This window comes from Salvelinus namaycush, chromosome 7 (assembly GCF_016432855.1).
Source record: "Salvelinus namaycush isolate Seneca chromosome 7, SaNama_1.0, whole genome shotgun sequence".
Taxonomy (NCBI): Eukaryota; Metazoa; Chordata; class Actinopteri; order Salmoniformes; family Salmonidae; genus Salvelinus; species Salvelinus namaycush.
The window spans coordinates 48246948-48269922 of NC_052313.1; the positions used below are offsets into that span (position 1 = coordinate 48246948).

Consider the following 22975-nt stretch of genomic DNA (forward strand, 5'->3'; position numbering starts at 1 on the left):
CAGGAATGGCATCAGGCAGGTGTAAGTGCATCTCCACGCACAGTGAGGCGAAGACTTTTGGAGGATGGCCTGGTGTCAAGAAGGGCAGCAAATAAGCCACTTCTCTCCAGGAAAAACATCAGGGACAGACTGATATTCTGCAAAAGGTACAGGGATTGGACTGCTGAGGACTGGGTTAAAGTCATTTTCTCTGATGAATCCCCTTTCCGATTGTTTGGGGCATCCGGAAAAAAGCTTGTCCGGAGAAGACAAGGTGAGCGCTACCATCAGTCCTGTTCATGCCAACAGTAAAGCATCCTGAGACCATTCATGTGTGGGGTTGCTTCTCAGCCAAGGGAGTGGGCTCACTCACAATTTTGCCTAAGAACAAAGCCATGAATAAAGAATGGTACCAACACATCCTCCAAGAGCAACTTCTCCCAACCATCCAGGAACAGTTTGGTGACAAACAATGCCTTTTCCAGCATGATGGGGCACCTTGACATAAGGCAAAGTGATAACTAAGTGGCTCGGGGAACAAAACATCGATATTTTGGGTCCATGGCCAGGAAACTCCCCAGACCTTAATCCCATTGAGAACTTGTGGGCAATCCTCAAGAGGCGGGTGGACAAACAAAAACCCACAAATTCTGACAAACTCCAAGCATTGATTATGCAAAAATGGGCTGCCATCAGTCAGGATGTGGCCCAGAAGTTAATTGACAGCATGCCAGGGCGGATTGCAGAGGTCTTGAAAAAGAAGGGTCAACACTGCAAATATGGACTCTTTTCATCAACTTCATGTAATTGTCAATAAAAGCCTTTGACACTTATGAAATGCTTGTAATTATACTTCAGTATTCCATAGTAATTATACTTCAGTATTCCATAGTAACATCTGACAAAAATATCTAAAGACACTGAAGCAGCACTTTGTAGAAATGAATATTTGTGTCATTCTCAAAACTTTTGGCCACGACTGTGTGTATGTATATATATATATATATATATATATATATATACATACACACAGTCGTGTATATATACACTATATCACAGAAGTGAGTACACCCCTCACATTTTTGTAAATATTTGAGTATATCTTTTCATGTGACAACACTGAAGAAATGACACTTTGCTACAATGTAAAGTAGTGGGTGTACAGCTTGTATAACAGTGTAAATGTGCTGTCTCCTCAAAATAACTCAACACACAGTCATTAATGTCTAAACCGCTGGCAACAAAAGTGAGTACACCCCTAAGTGAAAATGTGGAACCTGTCCCAGTTATTTTGAGGGGACAGCAAATTTACACTGTTAAACAAGCTGTACACTCACTACTCACTCACTATATGAAAAGATATACTCAAATATTTACAAAAATGTGAGGGGTGTACTCACTTTTGTGATATACTGTATATTCATAACAATGACAATTACAACAGTACTGAATGAACAATGAACACTTATTTTAACTTAAAATAATACATAAATAAAATCAATTTAGTCTCAAATAAATAATGAAACTGTCACATTCCTGACCTGTTTTCTGTTGTTTGGTATGTGTTTAATTGGTCAGGGCGTGAGTTTTGGGTGGGTAGTCTATGTTATGTGTTTTCTATGTTGGGTTAATGGGTTGCCTGGTATGGCTCTCAATTAGAGGCAGGTGTTTGGCGTTTCCTCTGATTGAGAGTCATATTAAGGTAGGTTGTTTCACATTGTTTGTTGTGGGTGGTTGTCTTCTGTGTCTGTGTATGTTACGCCACACGGGACTGTTTCGGTATGTTTGTTCGTTCGGTTTTTGTGTAGTCTGTTTTCCCTGTTCGTGCGTTCTTCGTGTTACATGTAAGTTCTTACGTTCAGGTCAGTCTACGTTGTTTTGTTATTTTGTAATCCTTCCAAGTGTTTGTTTTCGTGTTTCGTCGTTTGCTTTAATAAATCATTATGTATTCACAACCCGCTGCATTTTGGTCGAATCACTACTCCTCCTTTTCGGATGAAGAGGAGGAGGAATTCCGTTACAGAAACATGTTCAATTTGGTTAAAATAATGCAAAAATACAGTGTTGAACAAGAAAGTAAAAGTGCAATATGTGCCATGTAAAAAAGCTCATGTTAATGTTCCTTGCTCAGAACATATGTTAAAAGGAGCCATCAGCTTTCACGGGTCTTCAATATTCCCAGTTAAGAAGTTTTAGGTTGTAGTGCAGAAAGCAGAGCTTGTCTGTATGGTCCCCTGTCAGTCAGCTCCTCCGCTTATCATAAATGATTCCCACCTCACTGAACACCCTCTCGCTTGGGACCGAAGAAGGTGGGGGACAGAGAAACTTCTTTGCCATTGGAGTGAGTGATTGAAGTCTGCTTCCACCACTCCAAAGGCGAGCCACTCTTTCTGTCAATGACAGGCTCTGTGAGGTAACGCTCCAACTCAATTTCAAAACTGCACTGGACTTCAGCCCTGCCCTCTTGGCTTCCAAGGATTCTAGCGTAGAGGCTGTCCACCAGACTGGGTGGCTGATCAACCCGGACTCTTTGCCTTTTGCACCTGGATCTGGGTCCGCCTCTTCACTCGTCCCATCTGCTGTGGCTCTGGGATTTGGTTTCCTTCGTAGGTCAGACTCCTCCTTCAGCCACTATTTTGCTTTGTCTAGTGCTGTCCCTGAGGTGAAGGCATAGCTCTTGTAATGTAGATCCAGGACGGTTGCCAGCACCAGGCACTTCGTCTCCTCAGCCTTGGAGAAGCTCCTTGTCAGACTGTCCAACATGGTCTCCGTAAAGTTTTGATGCCTTGAGTAGAAGAACCCTCCTGCTGCAGCATCAGCTTCAGCACCGACACACTGGGGATGATGCATGCGGCTGTAGAGTTGGAATGGCTCATCTCCAGTGTCACCTCCTCCATAGGTGTCAGAGTCTCAATTAGGTTAGAGACAATGTCCCACTGTGCAGCAGACAAACTGCTGATGTGTCCATATTCACCTGCATACACTTTCAGTTCACGCCTCTGTTCAAACATCCTCTGCAACATGTGTAGTGTTGAGTTCCAGCGAGTTCGAACTGCTTGGATGATGCTGTGTTTGAGAAGGCCAAGCTCTTCCTGAATGGCCCTCAGCCTCTGTTTGGCCAGTACAGAGTGGTCAAAGTGAGTTGCACAGCTCTTCAACATGGCAATAATGTCTAGCACAGCTCTCTGACTGGATAGGCCATCATTGATTGCAAGCTGTAGGGTGTGTGCACTGCAGCTGAAGTCTGGAAGCTATGCCAGTCTCATACCTTTCACCATGTTTGCCCCACTGTCCCTGAGGACCAGCACTACACGTTCTGTGTAGATTTCCCAGTATTCCAACATAGTCAAAAACATCTCTCTGATGTAGTTTCCTGTGTGTGATCCAATCATAGTCTTGACATTCAGCACAACCTGCTTTCTTGTCCAGATATTGTCAATGAAACGTCCAGTAAGGCTCATTAGGGACTCTGTAGTGCCTGACCAGGAGTCAGTTGTGAATGCCATGTGTGGAGTGTTCACTGGTGCCACCAGATTCTTCACTTTCATCACAACTCTTTCATGTGTTTTATCAAGCATTTCTGATCAAAATAATGTTTCATCTTTGATCCTGGGTTCATCAAGAGTAATCAGCCTCTGAAAACCAACGTCAGACACCACTGTGAATGGCCGGTTGTCAGTGGCAATCATCTCAATAATTGCTTCATCCATCTTCTTGGCCCTTGGGTCTTTGTCCTGCCATTTTGCTTGTTTATTAAAAAGTTGTATGATTGTAGCCTGCGATGTCTGTGAACTGTCTGTATCACTTTTTCCTTGTGAAGAATTTGCGTTTGCTTTTTTCATGATTGCTTCCTTGTGGGCTTTTGGATGGGTGTTCTTAAGGTGATTCCACAGGTTAGTGGTATTTTTTGATTTAGCCGTTGCTGACCCCGTGCTTACATCTTTATCACAAATAAGACACCTTGCTTTCCCTGGTGCCAATTCAATGTAATAGTCCCACACTGGTGCTCTGCTTTTCTCTGCCATCTGTAAAATATATATAATTGTACACACACACACACACAGCTCTCTGAAATGTCAAGGATACTGAAGAGTGCTTAGGAGACACAAATACTCTCAACTGTTTGAATAATGAAAATAGAGTTTAAGTTACCTGTGATGAATGTTGAAAACAAAAACGGTCATTTCTATATGCAGGAGATCCTATTATAATAATGGCCATGGTACGAATTGACTACCAAAGTGTGAGTCATAATCCCCATGACACCTTCTAGCAAAATCTGAAAATAGGATATTTTTAGATTGACTTCAAATAAAGTCTGGGTTTCGTGTAGGCTTACACCACCTTGCCAATTGTATAACTGTGTAGATACCCATAGGACAAAGTAACTCTGATCAATATTGGCTAAATATAAGCGGAGATTTAAAAAAATTGTAGAGTGGATTTATGAAAATATGTTGACAAACGTTACCTTATCCTAGTGAGATTTACACGGGTATCAAAACGTCGAGGCGGTTTAAGCCTGCACGAAACAGACCTTATTTGAAGTAGATCAAGACATTCTGTCACGAATCCGGCTTCCTGAGTCTGTTTTTGCCTGTGTTCTGTCCTGGAGTGTTTTTTCCGGTGTCCTGGAACGCACCCTGTCTGGTTGCCGGGCGACGTAGCTGGTTGGGAGATCTCTGATTTACCGCACCTGTTTCCAATCTGCTATCTGCACACCTGGTCCTGATCATCACCCCTCCACTTCATAAGCACTGACCTGACATCCATTCCCTGCCGGATCGTTAGCCATGAACAGTATGTTGTGCCAGTGTATCAGCCTCCAGTTTGATAGAGTTTGTTTTGTTGTTTTGTACGTCTTGCTTGCCTTGAACTCACCTCTGTTTTTTCTGTCTACAGTCATTCACCCGGAACACTCATCTCATCCCTACCTGGTCGTCGGTGACTTCAGTTACTTCATTGGATCTGCCTATTCAATCCCATCAACTCACCTCCGCTGCCCGCTCCGTCACTTGGATTTTTCTATCACTACATTCAAACTTGTAAATAAATACTCACCTTCGTCTTACTCTCCTTGTCCTGGTCTGCTTCTGGGTTCAACTTTAGTAGAAGCGTGACACATTCTCTATGGAAAACATGAATGGTAAAATAAGGAAGGAACCCCTTTCAAGTTCAGCCGCAAGTTATTATAGGAATTATGACGCGTCGACTATTTCTCTCTATACCGTTTGTATTTCATAGACCTTTGACTATTGAATGTTCTTATAGGCACTATAGTATTGCCAGCCTAATCTCGGGAGTTGATAGGCTTGAAGTCATAAACAGCGTTGTGCTTCAAGCATTGCGAAGAGCTGCTGGCAAACGCAGGAAAGTGCTGTTTGAATGAATGCTTACGAGCCTGCTGCTGCCTACCACCGCTCAGTCAGACTACTCTATCAAATATCAAATCATAGACTTAATTATAATATAATAAACACACAGAAATACGAGCCTTAGGTCATTAATATGGTCAAATCCGGAAACAATCATTTTGAAAACAAAACGTTTATTCTTTCAGTGAAATACGGAACCGTTCCGTATTTTAACTAAATATTGCTTTTATATTACACAACCTTCAATGTTATGTCATAATTATGTAAAAATCTGGCAAATTAGTTTGCAACGAGCCAGGCGGCCCAAACTGTTGCATATACCCTGACTCTGCGTGCAATGAAAGCAAGAGAAGTGACACAATTTCCTTAGTTAATATTGCCTACAAACATGAATTTATTTGAACTAAATATGCAGGTTTAAAAAATATACGTCTGTGTATTGATTTTAAGAAAGGCATTGATGTTTATGGTTAGGTACATTCGTGCAACGATTGTGCTTTTGTTAAATCATCACCTGTTTGGCGAAGTAGGCTGTGATTCGATAATAACAGGCACCGCATTGATTATATGCAACGCAGGACAACCTAGTTAACCTAGTAATATCAACTATGTGTTGTTAACTAGTGAATATGTGAAGATCGATTGAAATCGGCCCTAATTAATCGACCTCTACACTACATCACCAAAAATATGTGGACACCTGCTTATAGAACATCTCATTCCAAAATCATGGGCATTAATATGGAGTTGGTGCCCCGTTTGCTGCTATAACAGCCTCCATTCTTCTGGGAAGACTTTCCACTAGATGTTGGAACATTGCTGCGGGGACTTGCTTCCATTCAGTCACGATCATTAGTGAGGTCGGGCACTGATGTTGGGCGATTAGGCCTGGCTCGCAGTCGGCGTTCCAATTCCTCCCAAAGGAGTTCGATGGGGTTGAGGTCAGGGCTCTGAGCAGGCCGGTCAAGTTCTTCCACACCAATCTCAACAAACTATTTCTGTATGGACCTCGCTTTGTGCATGAGGGCATTGTCATGCTGAAACAGGACAGGGCCTTGCCCAAACTTTTACCATATAGTTGGAAGTACAGCCTCGTCTAGAATGTCATTGTATGCTGTAGCATTAAGGTTTCCCTTCACTGGAACTAAGGGGCTTAGCCAAAAGCATGACAAACAGCCCCGGACCATTCATTTGGGCAGGTAGCATTCTCCTGACATCCGCCAAACCCAGATTCGTCTGTCACACTGCCAGATGGTGATGCTTAATTTATCACTCCAGAGAACGCGTTTCCACTGCTCCGGAGTCCAATGGCGGCAAGCTTTACACCCCTCCAGTCAACACTTGGCATTGCGCATGGTGATCTCAGGCTTGTGTGCGGCTGCTCAGCCATGGAAACCCATTTCATGAAGCTTCTGACGAACAGTTATTGTGCTGATGTTGCTTCCAGAGGGAGTTTGGAACTTAGTAGTGAATATTGCAACCAAGGACAGACCATTTTAACGCGCTACGTGCTTCAGCACTCACCGGTTCCGTTTTGTGAGCTTGAGCGGCCTATCATTTCGCAGCTGAGCCTTTGTTGCTCCTATACATGTCATCTTCACAATAACAGCACTTGCAGTTGACCGGGGCAGCTCTAGCAGGGCATAAATTTGTCAAACTTCCTTGTTGGAAAGGTGGCATCCTATGACGGTGCCACGTTGAAAGTCACTGAGCTCTTCAGCAAGGCCATTCTACTGCCAGTCTTTGTCTGTGGAGATTGCATGGCCGTGTGCTCAATTTTATACACCTGTCAGTCACGGGTGTGGCTGAAATAGCAGAATCCACTCATTTGAAGGGGTGTCCACATACTTTGCATATATAGTGTACTTTATTATCATATTTTATGCTGAACATTTTGTATGACATAATATAATTAAAATATGCATATAAACTGAAATAGTTTGATTATATTGAATTCATTTATGAGATCAAGTATAAAAATCAAGAAAATCTATGACAATGAGAAAAAAAAGTATCACTTATTCAATTTCCCATTACACATTTAAGCACATATTACAAATATAAGCATTTCTTAACTAAGCTAACATAAGGAATTGTTTTAAAAGGTTATAACATAGATCATTTGGGTATTAGATTTGGAATTTTATGACCCCTTTAAGTATCCCAAAAATATATAAAAAACTTATTTGATAAAATATTGAATTTGCACTTTACTACTATAGCCCATAGAAACGCATTGAATAACATACTCATAAATGACAAAAAAGACAATCCAAAAATAAATCATAATGAATAAGGTTTTGAAGTGTCTGTCATATATGTAGAAGATCTAAGAAAGCTCAGGAAATGTTTCTGTTTTTTTGGACACATATTTAACCCCTTATTTTTGTTGGCAAAAACTACCTCCTTACTTCCATTGGTAACTACCTCCTTACTTCCATTCGTTACCTTCAGACGAGTCCCATGACACTTGTGGGGATCGTAGAGTAAAACGGAGAACACCATCGTATTAGGGAAAGTCTCCCCTTTCCATAGAGTGGAACCGGTACTGGTTTACCTTCAGATGAGTCCGAGTGTCTTTCCATAGAGGGGTCATAATAGTTTTATGCCAAACCGTTCGGACTCTACGGACGTTTTCGTGAGAAGATTTTCAGGATATCTCATGGTATGACAAACACTGCTGTAGCTCGGTCACCTTCCACTGCAGATGCACAAGGCCGACATAACAGGTTGCAAACCTGGTCTTAGAGCGTTTCGTATTATTCTGTACTTAAATCCGAGACACTACATCTAATATGGTATGTTACGTTTCGCATGATTACATAAGACAGATGGGTGGTTGTATAACACAAATGTCTAGCAACCCGAAGGTTGAAAGTTCAAATCTCATCATGGACAACTTTAGCATTTTAGCTAGTTAGCAACTTTTCAACTACTTACTACCTTTTAGCTACTTTGTAACTACTTAGAATGTTAGCTAACCCTCCCCTAACCCTTACCGTAACCCTTTAAACTAACTCCTAAACTTAACCTTAACCCCTAGCCTAGCTAACGGTAACCACCTAGCCACTTAGCTAGATTTCATAACGTATATTATGTTTTGCAAATTTGTAACATATTGTACGTTTTACATTAATACACACCATACGAAACATAACATATCATACTAAATGTGGTCTTTTAGATAAATGTACAGAATAATACGAAATGCTCTGAGACCAGGATTTTTTTATTATGTTACTTACATTGACGCATTGGTGCGTCAGTACTATTAACGATTTCTTAAAGATGCACTCCAGGATGCAGGGCACAGCAAAATCATAACATACTATATAGTACGAATTAGATTCGTAACATATCATACAAATTAGTTTAAAAAACTTTAGATGATGTAATACACAAAAAACGGGGACCACTTCTGGCTCGTGAGCACCACTTTCAAAACAACTGGCTGAAAAATACAAAAGTTTGAGAGTGCATCTTCAATATTCTCATGTAAATATACAGAAAAGGTTCAGAGTGTGATGGTTGTTTCAAATCAAGGCTTCACTATCACAGAGCCTGCACACCAGAGAGGATGGGATTTTCCTCAGAAGAGCCGTCCTTGGTCTCTAAAGCCAGCCGTAGTTGCTGCCAGAAGACCCCAGTGTGCACCCCAGCTCTGGGCCAGCTCAAGTAGGTGCGTCTCTTCACCAGCTTCCTCATCCGGTGGTAGGGTGACAGCTGGTGGGTAGGGATCTCCTCCAGGAACACCAGAATCAGGACGTCCTTCTGCTCATCAAAGAGCCGGAAGCTGGCCACCTGGATCTCCCGGGAGCACCACTCACTCTCCAGGTAGCGGCGGCTGATCACACAGATGGTCTTGCGGCTTCCGTAGATGCCGTCCATAATGTTGTCTATGATTGGTTTGCCTGGCTGGAAGTCCCGGTGGTGGAGACACAGCTTCCAGCCCTGCTCTCCCTCCAGCTCTGGCAGAAGCTCCCTCAGGACCCAGGGCTCATCGTGGGCGTTGTAGGAGATGAAGGCATCGTACTGACAGCCATGAGGCGTGTGCTTATTCCTTTGCTTGGTGTCATAGAGGAAAGCCAGGAAGAGGTAATAGCCGTAAATTACCTGCCATTTCAGGAAGTGGTAGGCAAAGGATGCTATCAGGGTGAGGAGGACCAGACAAGTGGTAGAGATGTAGTAGTAAAGTCCTAAGCGTACTATACAGAACTGAAGCTCAACATCCAACAGCTTGGTGTCCTTTAGATCGGCAGGATAGTTGCAAGTAAATTCTCCTGCACCAACAACTTGTGTTTGGTTGTCGCTCTCTATCCACTGGACAAACCAAGCATCGCTGCAGCCACAGGTGAAAGCATTATCTTGCATGTCCAGGTATGTCAAGGCAGGGAGAGAACGCAACACTGTCTCATTGACTACTGTTATGTCATTCTTGCTCACCTGCAATAAAGTGACTCTACTGAGGTTTGCTCCTATGAGGAAATCTAAGGACTGAATTCGGGCTTTGGTTAGGTACAGGCTGTTGAGCCTTGGGATTGGGTGAAACAGCTTTGGAGTGAGGGCTGTGAACTCATTCTTACTGATATCAAGGAACCACAACCGGGGTGTGTAAATGAATGTGTCTGGGTACAGCTCCTTAATATTAAGACTCCCTGCCTGGAATGACAATAAAGATTTCAGTCCTTCAAGGAAGTTGATCGGTAGATGAGACAGTCCCTTGTGACGCTGACTAAATATCCTGAGGTTCTCCAGAGATGTCAGATGAGAGAAGGGTGGAGGGTTTAGTTTATCATCATTTACATATGTGATGTAATTACAGGATATATCAAGACTTTTTAAGAGTGGGAGTCCCATGAGCACAGTATTTCTTATGCCTATTTGAGTGATCTTATTTGAGCCCAGTTTAAGTTCTGTAAGGTTGACCAATCCCTCAAAGGCTCCATCTTCCATGCTGGCAATCTGATTGTCAAATAAAAGTAAAGTCTTGAGTGATGTTAAGCTTTTAAACTCTCCTTTTCTGATAGAGCTCAGTTTATTGCCTGCCAAATTCAAAGCCTCAAGTTTGTGCAAAGCATTCATGAAGGCATCATTCAAGGTCAGGATTTTGTTTGATCCCATTTTAAGGATCCTTAATTCTTTCAAATCCTGGAAAACACATCCCAGAAGGTTGGGGATTTGATTGTGGAAAATAATGAGTTGTGTGAGTTCTGTAAGATTGGAGAAATCTGAGCAGCCTAGTTTATTGATGATATTGAAGCTGAGATCCAGGATCTTCAGTGTCGGTAGATTTTTTGTGGCCTTTGGCACGAAAGAAAGCCTATTGTGGCCCAGTTTCAAAGCACTTAATTGCTCTATTGATCTGAATGAAAAGTCAGACAGCTGAGTAAGACCAGTATCTGATATGTCCACTTCTGTCAGGTGTTTACATGACTGCAGAAATTCCTCAGAGAGATTACCTATGTTGTTATATTCCAGCCGGAGCACACTGAGTGTAGGTATACGGCAGGCAATATCAGTGAGAGCCTTGATCTTGAGCCTTGAGCTGTTGACGAGGTCATGCAATCTCAGATGGACTAATGAGGAGTTGACAGTCTGCAGCACCATACCCATCCTCTCGAAAGACATCTCAATGCCGCTCAAGTTGAGACGATTGACGTTTCTCAGAAAAGACCTGTCCAGCACATCCCATTCCATGTGTCCAAGTTGGCCACAGTAGGCAATGTCTAACACCTCAAGGTAAGGAAGAACATCTGCCGTGATCCTGAAGATTCCCAATGGATTCCGGGATAAATCCAACAGCCTCAGCTCTATAGACGTATTTGATATTTCCTGTGACTGGAAAGAGGTGAATCTGTTGCTCCCAATGTACAACTCATGTAAGTGTGGTAATTGTACGATTGGCTGAACTTCCTTCATATTATAAAGGTTGTTCTTGGTTAAATTCACTGTCTTCAAACTGGAGAGAAGTTGAAAGGATGAGGAGCTGATGGTTGCAATGAGGTTGTTGTCCAGATGTAGCAGGGAGAGGTTGGCCAGGCCCTGAAACAAATGGTCTGACAGGGTTGTGAGTCTGTTATGAGCCAAACCCAGTTCCTGAAGAGCCTCTAGGTGTCCAAGAGCCCCATCGTCCACTTGAGAGATCTGGTTTCTGGACATGTTTAGAATTTTGAGGTTTGATAGGCCTTTAAAATCCAACTTTTCGATCTTGGAAATGTTATTCATGGCCAAGTCTAAATTGCTTACTTTCCGCGGAATAGCTATAGGTATGACTTCAAGATTTCTGTTATAACAGAGTACTTTCATGTTAGAGGTGTCACTGAGATTACCCCGGATTGTGCAGTTTTTCAGGAAGTACCCACATGCTGGATCAGCAAGAACCCAGCAATACATCAGGAAACAAAGAAAGAGTCTCAGCTGAGAGAATGTAGACCCACTTTGTTTTCCTGGTATGGTTATCTTGAGTGTCATCGTGTTAGAGGCTTCCCACTGGGCACACACTGGTTGAATCAACGTTATTTCCACCTAATTTCAATGAAATGACGTTGAACCAACGTGGAATAGACGTTGAATTGACGTATGTGCCCAGTGGATTGACGTCTTCTTCAGTTCTAGAGTAAATAACAAGGAAAATATAGTGACTAACTGTTACATGATTTTGGTGCTGGAAATATTACATAATTAGACAATCTAATTAAATTGCAATAACATTGACAGCTGTTGGTATTGTGGTCCTCAAAATAACTGACAGATGATTAATGATAGGTAGTCCAATATATCAACATAGCTCACAAAAGTTTGCTTTACTGATAAAGACAAACTATATTAGAGAGGAAAAAAGGAGAAGACCACTATCAAATAAAAAATGAGTAGATAAGGGTAAAACATTGTCTGAATAAGAGAAATCACAAAACATATTGTATCATATTTTTTAGGAGATAGACAATGAAAAACATAGCCAAAATACGTGGTAATTATTTTTACTCACAATTGTCAGAGAACAGTGAACGCTAGTGCAGCATAGGACTGTGATCACCCGAGTCCCGGTTCTACCACCAAGCTCCAAAGAGCGCTTCCCTGCCGTTTTACTTCACTATATTAAAACCCTTTGTTTAAAAAATTGTCTTAGACTTGGATAACTTTTTGACTTGTAAGCACAGATACAGAACCAAGTGACTGGGTAGACTAGACACACCGCGTTGATTAAGTTAAAGGGACAGATGAGAGAGAGAGAGAGAGAGAGAGAGAGAGAGAGAGAGAGAGAGAGAGGAAATGTGTCATTCTCATTATTTGGGGGGAACAGATGATTTACCATAAGTGAGGAGGAAGTGAGAAGAAAGTTATTGAGCAAACATCACAAAATTGGACGTCAGAAGAAAATGCTGTTGCTGACCCCAATAATAAAGTAAACTTAGAATTAAGAAATCCTTTCTGAGAACTAAGATCTGAAGCAAATCTCTGAAACATCAAGTTATGTCTTATTGCTTGGTCAAGGAAATGTCTAAAACCAGTCTTTTAGAAGAGACACTTCTTTGGCTCCTTGTTGTAATAACAGTTTTTGTCCACTAGATGACGGAATATGCAAAGTTATGTGTTAGTAAAGAAGGCTCAGGATGGCAGGGAATGCAACATGGAATTAGTAACTTTTTCAAGAGGCTGGCCATTTAGGCTCACAGCAAATATAGCCTAACAAAACCAACTGATGAAACTTAAACAAAAAAAGCTTCACAGAGCTGAACATTATAAGTATTAGAAATTGGTCCATAATGTGTAACTCTCATGTTTGAATTCATTGCATTGCCTTGGACGATTATTGAGTGAGGGAGAGTTATTTGTGTGCAGTGGTGTAACGTACTTAAGTAAAAATACTTTAAAGTACTACTTAAGTAGATTTTTGGGGTATCTGTACTTCACTTTACTATTTATATATTTGACTACATTTACTTTTACTTCACTACATTCCTTAAGAAAATATTGTACTTTTTACTCCATACATTTTCCTTGACACCCAAAAGTATTTGTTACATTTTGAATGCTAAGCAGGACAGGAAAATGGTCCAATTCACGCACGTATAAACCAATAAATCCCTGGTCATCCATACTGCCTCTGATCTGGCGGATTCACTAAACACACATGCTTTGTTTGTAATAATTGTATGACGGTGAAACTTTATGGTGAAACTGAACTGATATGGATACTTTGTGTGACCCTCCACTTGTATTTATTGTTCTATTTCTCATTCATATTTCATAGACTTTATTTCATCCACAGGTGAGAGGAATGACCATTGAATAAGTGGAGAGAGAAGGACATAAGGACCACAGGAGGCTGGTGAGAGGAGGACAGCTCATAATAATGGCTAGAATGGAGTGAATGGAATGCTATCAAACACATGGAAACAACGTGTCTGATGTGTTTGATACACTCTTAGAAATAAGCTGCTATCTAGAACCTAAAAGGGTTGTTCGGCTGTCCCCATAGTAGAAGCCTTTGAAGAACTAGTTTTAGTTCCAGGTACAACCCTTTTAGTTCCAGGTAGAGCCCTTTCCACAGAGGGTTCTACATGGAACCAAAAGGGTTCTACCTGAAACCAAAAAGGTTTCTACCTGGAACCAAAAAGGTTTCTCCTATGGGGACAGCTGAAGAACCCGTTTGGAACCATTTTTTCTAAGAGTGTACCATTCCATTTATTCCGTTCCGCCATTACAATGAGCCCATCCTCCTCAATCAAGGTGTTACAAGCCTCCTGTGATAAGGACCTGTCTGCCACCCCTAGGGCAGTAGCCAAAGAGGCCCCACTGCCCATCTCCGGCATCAAGGAAGGCAACTAAGATCAAAGGCAACTAAGATACTGGTAACTAACCCAAGATTAATCATTGGCATTGTTTCCAATGAGAGCAGAACAAGCAATGAGGTGGCCAGAGCCAAGCACATCCTTGTGAGATTGTATTGGCTCGTTATAGCATGTATTTGCATATATCCTTTAGGGAAAGTCTACTCTGAAGTGCGAATGTTCAATAACTCAATTCACCCTTGCACTCCTAAACAGCGCCATTTTTTAAAACTTTGGCAAAGGATCAAGTCTACAGAACTTAGTGCATTCTGTCCGTAACAGACTATACACTACATTAGAGGTCGACCGATTATAATTTTTCAACGCCGATACTGATTATTGGAGGACAAAAAAAGCCACTGCCGATATATATATATATATATATATATATACAGTCTTGGCCAAAAGTTTTGAGAATGACACAAATATACATTTTTACAAAGTCTGCTGCCTCAGTTTGTATGATGGCAATTTGCATATACTCCAGAATGTTATGAAGAGTGATCAGATGAATTGCAAAGTCCCTTTTTGCCATGCAAATGAAATGAATCCCCAAAAAACATTTCCATTGCATTTCAGCCCTGCCACAAAAGGACCAGCTGACATCATGTCAGTGATTCTCTCGTTAACACAGGTGTGAGTGTTGATGGGGACAAGGCTGGAGATCACTCTGTCATGCTGATTGAGTTCGAATAACAGACTGAAAGCTTCAAAAGGAGGGTGGTGCTTGGAATCATTGTTCTTCCTCTGTCAACCATGGCTACATGCAAGGAAACACGTGCCGTCATCATTGCTTTGCACAAAAATTGCTTCACAGACAAGGATATTGCTGCCAGTAAGATTGCATCTAAATCAACCATTTATCGGATCATCAAGAACTTCAAGGAGAGCGGTTCAATTGTTGTGAAAAAGGCTTCAGGGCGCCCAAGAAAGTTCAGCAAGTGCCAGGACCGTCTCCTAAAGTTGATTCAGCTGCGGGATCGGGGCACCACCAGTACAGAGCCTGCTCAGGAATGGCAGCAGGCAGGTGTAAGTGAATCTGCACGCACAGTGAGGCGAAGACTTTTGGAGGATGGCCTGGTGTCAAGAAGGGCAGCAAATAAGCCACTTCTCTCCAGGAAAAACATCAGGGACAGACTGATATTCTGCAAAAGGTACAGGGATTGGACTGCTGAGGACTGGGTTAAAGTAATTTTCTCTGGTGAATCCCCTTTCCGATTGTTTGGGGCATCCGGAAAAAAGCTTTGTCCGGAGAAGACAAGGTGAGCGCTACCATCAGTCCTGTTCATGCCAACAGTAAAGCGTCCTGAGACCATTCATGTGTGGGGTTGCTTCTCAGCCAAGGGAGTGGGCTCACTCACAATTTTGCCTAAGAACAAAGCCATGAATAAAGAATGGTACCAACACATCCTCCGAGAGCAACTTCTCCCAACCATCCAGGAACAGTTTGGTGACAAACAATGCCTTTTCCAGCATGATGGGGCACCTTGACATAAGGCAAAAGTGATAACTAAGTGGCTCGGGGAACAAAACATCGATATTTTGGGTCCATGGCCAGGAAACTCCCCAGACCTTAATCCCATTGAGAACTTGTGGGCAATCCTCAAGAGGCGGGTGGACAAACAAAAACCCACAAATTCTGACAAACTCCAAGCATTGATTATGCAAAAATGGGCTGCCATCAGTCAGGATGTGGCCCAGAAGTTAATTGACAGCATGCCAGGGCGGATTGCAGAGGTCTTGAAAAAGAAGGGTCAACACTGCAAATATGGACTCTTTTCATCAACTTCATGTAATTGTCAATAAAAGCCTTTGACACTTATGAAATGCTTGTAATTATACTTCAGTATTCCATAGTAATTATACTTCAGTATTCCATAGTAACATCTGACAAAAATATCTAAAGACACTGAAGCAGCAAACTTTGTGGAAATGAATATTTGTGTCATTCTCAAAACTTTTGGCCACGACTGTGTGTGTATATATATATATACAGTATATCACAAAAGTGAGTACACCCCTCACATTTTTGTAAATATTTGAGTATATCTTTTCATGTGACAACACTGAAGAAATGACACTTTGCTACAATGTAAAGTAGTGAGTGTTCAGCTTGTTTAACAGTGTAAATGTGCTGTCCCCTCAAAATAACTCAACACACAGTCATTAATGTCTAAACCGCTGGCAACAAAAGTGAGTACACCCCTAAATGAAAATGTCCTAAACACGAAGCTGGGAGTATCGGAGTGGGATCCATGGACCGCTCCTCTGTGTCATACAGCCGAGACAATGCGTCTGCCTTGACGTTCTGGGAGCCTGGTCTGTAAGTAAGAGTAAACACAAAACGAGTGAAAAACATGGCCCACCTTGCCTGGCGAGGATTCAGTCTCTTCGCCTGCCGGATGTACTCCAGATTGCGGTGGTCAGTCCAGATGAGAAAAGGGTGTTTAGCCCCCTCAAGCCAATGCCTCCACGCCTTCAAGGCTTTTACGACAGCTAACAGCTCCCGGTCCCCCACATCATAGTTTCGCTCCGCCGGGCTGAGCTTCTTCGAAAAGAAAGCACAGGGGCGAAGCTTCAGTGGCACACCCGAACGCTGAGAGAGCACTGCTCCTATCCCAGCTTCGGATGCGTCCACCTCCACTATGAATGGCAAAGAGGGATCCGGATGAGCCAACACAGGCACCGAGGTAAACAGAGTCTTCAGGTGTCCAAAAGCCCTGTTCGCCTCAGCCGACCACTGCAAGCGCACCGGGCCCCCCTTTAGCAGTGAGGTAATGGGAGCAGCCACCTGACCAAAACCCCGGATAAACCTCCGGTAGTAATTGGCAAACCCTAAAAAACGCTGCACCTCCTTTACCGTGGTTGGAGTCGGCCAATTACGCACGGCTGTAATGCGGTCGCTCTCCATTTCCACTCCTGAAGTGGAAATCCGATGCCCTAGGAAGGAGATGGATTGTTGGAAGAACAAGCATTTCTCAGCCTTGACATATAGATCATGCTCCAACAGGCGACCAAGCACCCTGCGCACCAGGGACACATGCTCGGCGCGTGTAGCGGAGTATATCAGAATATCATCGATATACACCACTACACCCTGCCCGTGCAGGTCCCTGAAGATCTCATCTACAAATGATTGGAAGACTGATGGAGCATTCATCAACCCATATGACATGACAAGGTACTCATAATGACCTGAGGTGGTGCTAAATGCCGTCTTCCACTCATCACCCTTCCTAATACGCACCAGATTGTACGCACTCCTGAGATCCAATTTTGTGAAGAAGCGTGCCCCATGCATTGACTCAATAACTGTATTTATCAGAGGTAACGGGTAACTATATTTCACCGTGATTTTATTGAGACCTCGATAATCAATGCACGGGCGTAAACCGCCATCCTTCTTCTTCACAAAAAAGAAACTCGAAGAGGCGGGTGAAATGGATGGCTGAATGAACCCCTGACGCAGGGATTCAGAGATATATGTATCCATAGCCACCGTCTCCGCTTGCGACAGGGGATACACGTGACTCCTGGGACATGCAGCGTCTACCAGGAGATCTATCGCACAATCCCCCCGTCGATGGGGTGGTAATTGAGTCGCCTTCTTTTTACAGAAGGCGAGAGCCAAATCGGCATATTCTGGGGGAATGCGCACGGTGGAGACCTGGTCTGGACTTTCCACCGTAGTAGCACCAACGGAAACCCCTAAACACCTACCTGAGCACTCTCGCGACCACCCCGTGAGAGCCCTCTGTGGCCAAGAAACAGTGGGGTTATGACAAGTTAACCAGAGTTGGCCTAGCACCACAGAATACGCAGGGGAATCAATAAGGAAAAGACTAATCTTCTCCTTGTGACCCTCCTGCGTTATCATATACAAAGGTGCGGTGACCTCGCTGATAAACCCTGACCCTATTGGTCGACTATCTAAGGCATGAATAGGGAAAGGCATATCCACAGAAACAATAGGGATCCCTAAACTATGAGCTAAATTTTTATTAATGAAATTCCCAGCCGCGCCTGAATCTACTAGCGCCTTATACTGGGAATGCAGGGGAAAATCCGGAAAGGTGACAGAGACAAACATTAGTGCAGCAGAGGGCTCTGGATGAGAATGGTGCCTACTCACCTGGGGTGATGCCAGAGTGCCCTGCCTGCCTTCTCTATTCCCAGAGGAACCAACCCGGCACCGACCAGCAGTGTGATCTCTGCGATCATAGATGGTGCTCGAGCGGGAACCCCCTCCGGTCTCCCTGCGCACCATCCCTCCCAATTCCATAGGTTCGGGAGAGAGGGTGCGGGAGGATGGAACAACCAGACCCCGATCTAGACGTCCACGAGTAGCCAGCATGTTGTCCAGCCTGATGGACATGTCCACCAGCTCATCGAAGTTGAGGGTGGTGTCTCTACAGGCCAGCTCCCGACGGACGTCCTCGCGTAGACTACAACGGTAATGGTCGATCAGGGCCCTGTCGCTCCATCCAGCGCCGGCAGCCAAGGTCCTAAACTCCAAAGCAAACTCCTGTGCACTCCTCGTCTCCTGCCTCAGATGATAGAGGAGCTCACCCGCCGCTCTGCCTTCGGATGGGTGGTCGAATACCATTCGTAAATGGCGGATGAACTCCTCAAAATGGTCCAACGCCGCATTCTCCTCTCTACACACAGCACTGGCCCACTCCAGGGCTTTCCCGGTGAGGCATGAGACGAGGGCGGAACTTTTCTCACGGTCCAATGGTACTGGAGAGACCGTGGCCAGATACAAGTGCAGTTTTAGGAGAAAACCCTGGCAGCTGGCAGTATCTCCATTGTATCCCGTGGGTAGGGATAAATGGATCTTGTTATGTTCAGGAGGAGAAAAAGCGTTCAACGGAAATACCGGTTGTGGTGGTGGAGGCGCTGGAAAAACTCCCTGTCTCTCCCAGCGGTCCATATTCTGGACAATGCGATCCATGGCAGCGCTCAGACTGTCAATCTCCTCCGCTTGTTCCATGACGCGTTCCTCTACCTCCATGAGCGAAGTGTCTCCTCCTGCTGACTTCATAGTTTTTGGTCAGAGATTCTGTCAGAGTCGTGTGTATAGGTGGCAGGGAAGTCAGGCGCAGGAGAGTTAAACGGAGTGTAAATGGAGACTTTTAATAAATGTCCACTTAACATGCTCCAAACACAAAAATGTACATACATAAAATAAACTTGGGTACGAGGACCCGTCGCGCACCTATACACCCAAAAACAACACTTGACATAAAACAATCTCTGACAAAGACATGAGGGGAAACAGAGGGTTAAATACACAAGAGGTAATGGATGGGATTGAAAACAGGTGTGTGTGAAGACAAGACAAAACCAATGGAAAATGAAAAATGGATCGATGATGGCTAGAAGACCGGTGACGTCGACCGCCGAACACCGCCCGAACAAGGAGAGGCAACGACTTCGGCAGAAGTCGTGACAGTCAGCTCCTCCGCTTATCATAAATGATTCCCACCTCACTGAACACCCTCTCGCTTGGGACCGAAGAAGGTGGGGGACAGAGAAACTTCTTTGCCATTGGAGCGAGTGATTGAAGTCTGTCCTCATTCTGCTTCCACCACTCCAAAGGCGAGCCACTCTTTCTGTCAATGACAGGCTCTGTGAGGTAACGCTCCAACTCAATTTCAAAACTGCACTGGACTTCAGCCCTGCCCTCTTGGCTTCCAAGGATTCTAGCGTAGAGGCTGTCCACCAGACTGGGTGGCTGATCAACCCGGACTCTTTGCCTTTTGCACCTGGATCTGGGTCCGCCTCTTCACTCGTCCCATCTGCTGTGGCTCTGGGATTTGGTTTCCTTCGTAGGTCAGACTCCTCCTTCAGCCACTCTTTTGCTTTGTCTAGTGCTGTCCCTGAGGTGAAGGCATAGCTCTTGTAATGTAGATCAGCACCAGGCACTTTGTCTCCTCAGCCTTGGAGAAGCTCCTTGTCAGACTGTCCAACATGGTCTCCGTAAAGTTTTGATGCCTTGAGTAGAAGAACCCTCCTGCTGCAGCATCAGCTTCAGCACCGACACACTGGGGATGATGCATGCGGCTGTAGAGTTGGAGTGGCTCATCTCAAGTGTCACCTCCTCCATAGGTGTCAGAGTCTCAATTAGGTTAGAGACAATGTCCCACTGTGCAGCAGACAAACTGCTGATGTGTCCATATTCACCTGCATACACTTTCAGTTCACGCCTCTGTTCAAACATCCTCTGCAACATGTGTAGTGTTGAGTTCCAGCGAGTTCGAACTGCTTGGATGATGCTGTGTTTGAGAAGGCCAAGCTCTTCCTGAATGGCACTCAGCCTCTGTTTGGCCAGTACAGAGTGGTCAAAGTGAGTTGCACAGCTCTTCAACATGGCAATAATGTCTAGCACAGCTCTCTGACTGGATAGGCCATCATTGATTACAAGCTGTAGGGTGTGTGCACTGCAGCTGAAGTCTGGAAGCTATGCCAGTCTCATACCTTTCACCATGTTTGCCCCACTGTCCCTGAGGACCAGCACTACACGTTCTGTGTAGATTTCCCAGTATTCCAACATAGTCAAAAACATCTCTCTGATGTAGTTTCCTGTGTGTGATCCAATCATAGTCTTGACATTCAGCACAACCTGCTTTCTTGTCCAGATATTGTCAATGAAACGTCCAGTAAGGCTCATTAGGGACTCTGTAGTGCCTGACCAGGAGTCAGTTGTGAATGCCATGTGTGGAGTGTTCACTGGTGCCACCAGATTCTTCACTTTCATCACAACTCTTTCATGTGTTTTATCAAGCATTTCTGATCAAAATAATGTTTCATCTTTGATCCTGGGTTCATCAAGAGTAATCAGCCTCTGAAAACCAACGTCAGACACCACTGTGAATGGCCGGTTGTCAGTGGCAATCATCTCAATAATTGCTTCATCCATCTTCTTGGCCCTTGGGTCTTTGTCCTGCCATTTTGCTTGTTTATTAAAAAGTTGTATGATTGTAGCCTGCGATGTCTGTGAACTGTCTGTATCACTTTTTCCTTGTGAAGAATTTGCGTTTGCTTTTTTCATGATTGCTTCCTTGTGGGCTTTTGGATGGGTGTTCTTAAGGTGATTCCACAGGTTAGTGGTATTTTTTGATTTAGCCGTTGCTGACCCCGTGCTTACATCTTTATCACAAATAAGACACCTTGCTTTCCCTGGTGCCAATTCAATGTAATAGTCCCACACTGGTGCTCTGCTTTTCTCTGCCATCTGTAAAATATATATAATTGTACACACACACACACACAGCTCTCTGAAATGTCAAGGATACTGAAGAGTGCTTAGGAGACACAAATACTCTCAACTGTTTGAATAATGAAAATAGAGTTTAAGTTACCTGTGATGAATGTTGAAAACAAAAACGGTCATTTCTATATGCAGGAGATCCTATTATAATAATGGCCATGGTACGAATTGACTACCAAAGTGTGAGTCATAATCCCCATGACACCTTCCAGCAAAATCTGAAAATAGGATATTTTTAGATTGACTTCAAATAAAGTCTGGGTTTCGTGTAGGCTTACACCACCTTGCCAATTGTATAACTGTGTAGATACCCATAGGACAAAGTAACTCTGATCAATATTGGCTAAATATAAGCGGAGATTTAAAAAAATTGTAGAGTGGATTTATGAAAATATTTTGACAAACGTTACCTTATCCTAGTGAGATTTACACGGGTATCAAAACGTCGAGGCGGTTTAAGCCTGCACAAAACACAGACCTTATTTGAAGTAGATCAAGACATTCTGTCACGAATCCGGCTTCCTGAGTCTGTTTTTACCTGTGTTCTGTCCTGGAGTGTTTTTTCCGGTGTCCTGGAACGCACCCTGTCTGGTTGCCGGGCGACGTAGCTGGTTGGGAGATCTCTGATTTACCGCACCTGTTTCCAATCTGCTATCTGCACACCTGGTCCTGATCATCACCCCTCCACTTCATAAGCACTGACCTGACATCCATTCCCTGCCGGATCGTTAGCCATGAACAGTATGTTGTGCCAGTGTATCAGCCTCCAGTTTGATAGAGTTTGTTTTGTTGTTTTGTACGTCTTGCTTGCCTTGAACTCACCTCTGTTTTTTCTGTCTACAGTCATTCACCCGGAACACTCATCTCATCCCTACCTGGTCGTCGGTGACTTCAGTTACTTCATTGGATCTGCCTATTCAATCCCATCAACTCACCTCCGCTGCCCGCTCCGTCACTTGGATTTTTCTATCACTACATTCAAACTTGTAAATAAATACTCACCTTCGTCTTACTCTCCTTGTCCTGGTCTGCTTCTGGGTTCAACTTTAGTAGAAGCGTGACACATTCTCTATGGAAAACATGAATGGTAAAATAAGGAAGGAACCCCTTTCAAGTTCAGCCGCAAGTTATTATAGGAATTATGACGCGTCGACTATTTCTCTCTATACCGTTTGTATTTCATAGACCTTTGACTATTGGATGTTCTAATAGGCACTATAGTATTGCCAGCCTAATCTCGGGAGTTGATAGGCTTGAAGTCATAAACAGCGTTGTGCTTCAAGCATTGCGAAGAGCTGCTGGCAAACGCAGGAAAGTGCTGTTTGAATGAATGCTTACGAGCCTGCTGCTGCCTACCACCGCTCAGTCAGACTACTCTATCAAATATCAAATCATAGACTTAATTATAATATAATAAACACACAGAAATACGAGCCTTAGGTCATTAATATGGTCAAATCCGGAAACAATCATTTTGAAAACAAAACGTTTATTCTTTCAGTGAAATACGGAAC

General features: G+C 43.5%; 1 protein-coding gene and 2 pseudogenes across 1 annotated transcript; all 3 read right to left on the reverse strand.

Annotated features, from left to right (window-relative positions):
• Positions 1-2610: 2610 nt before the first annotated feature.
• Positions 2611-4004, reverse strand: LOC120050767 (annotated as a pseudogene).
• Positions 4005-8379: 4375 nt separating this feature from the next.
• On the reverse strand, positions 8380-11954 carry LOC120051326 (toll-like receptor 13). The gene has a single exon (XM_038998144.1). The coding sequence runs from the start codon at positions 11823-11825 to the stop codon at positions 8907-8909; it is 2919 nt and encodes a 972-aa protein (XP_038854072.1). The 5' UTR covers positions 11826-11954; the 3' UTR covers positions 8380-8906.
• An 8104-nt stretch (positions 11955-20058) lies between these two features.
• LOC120050768 lies at positions 20059-21425 on the reverse strand (annotated as a pseudogene).
• Between the last annotated feature and the right edge of the window lie 1550 nt (positions 21426-22975).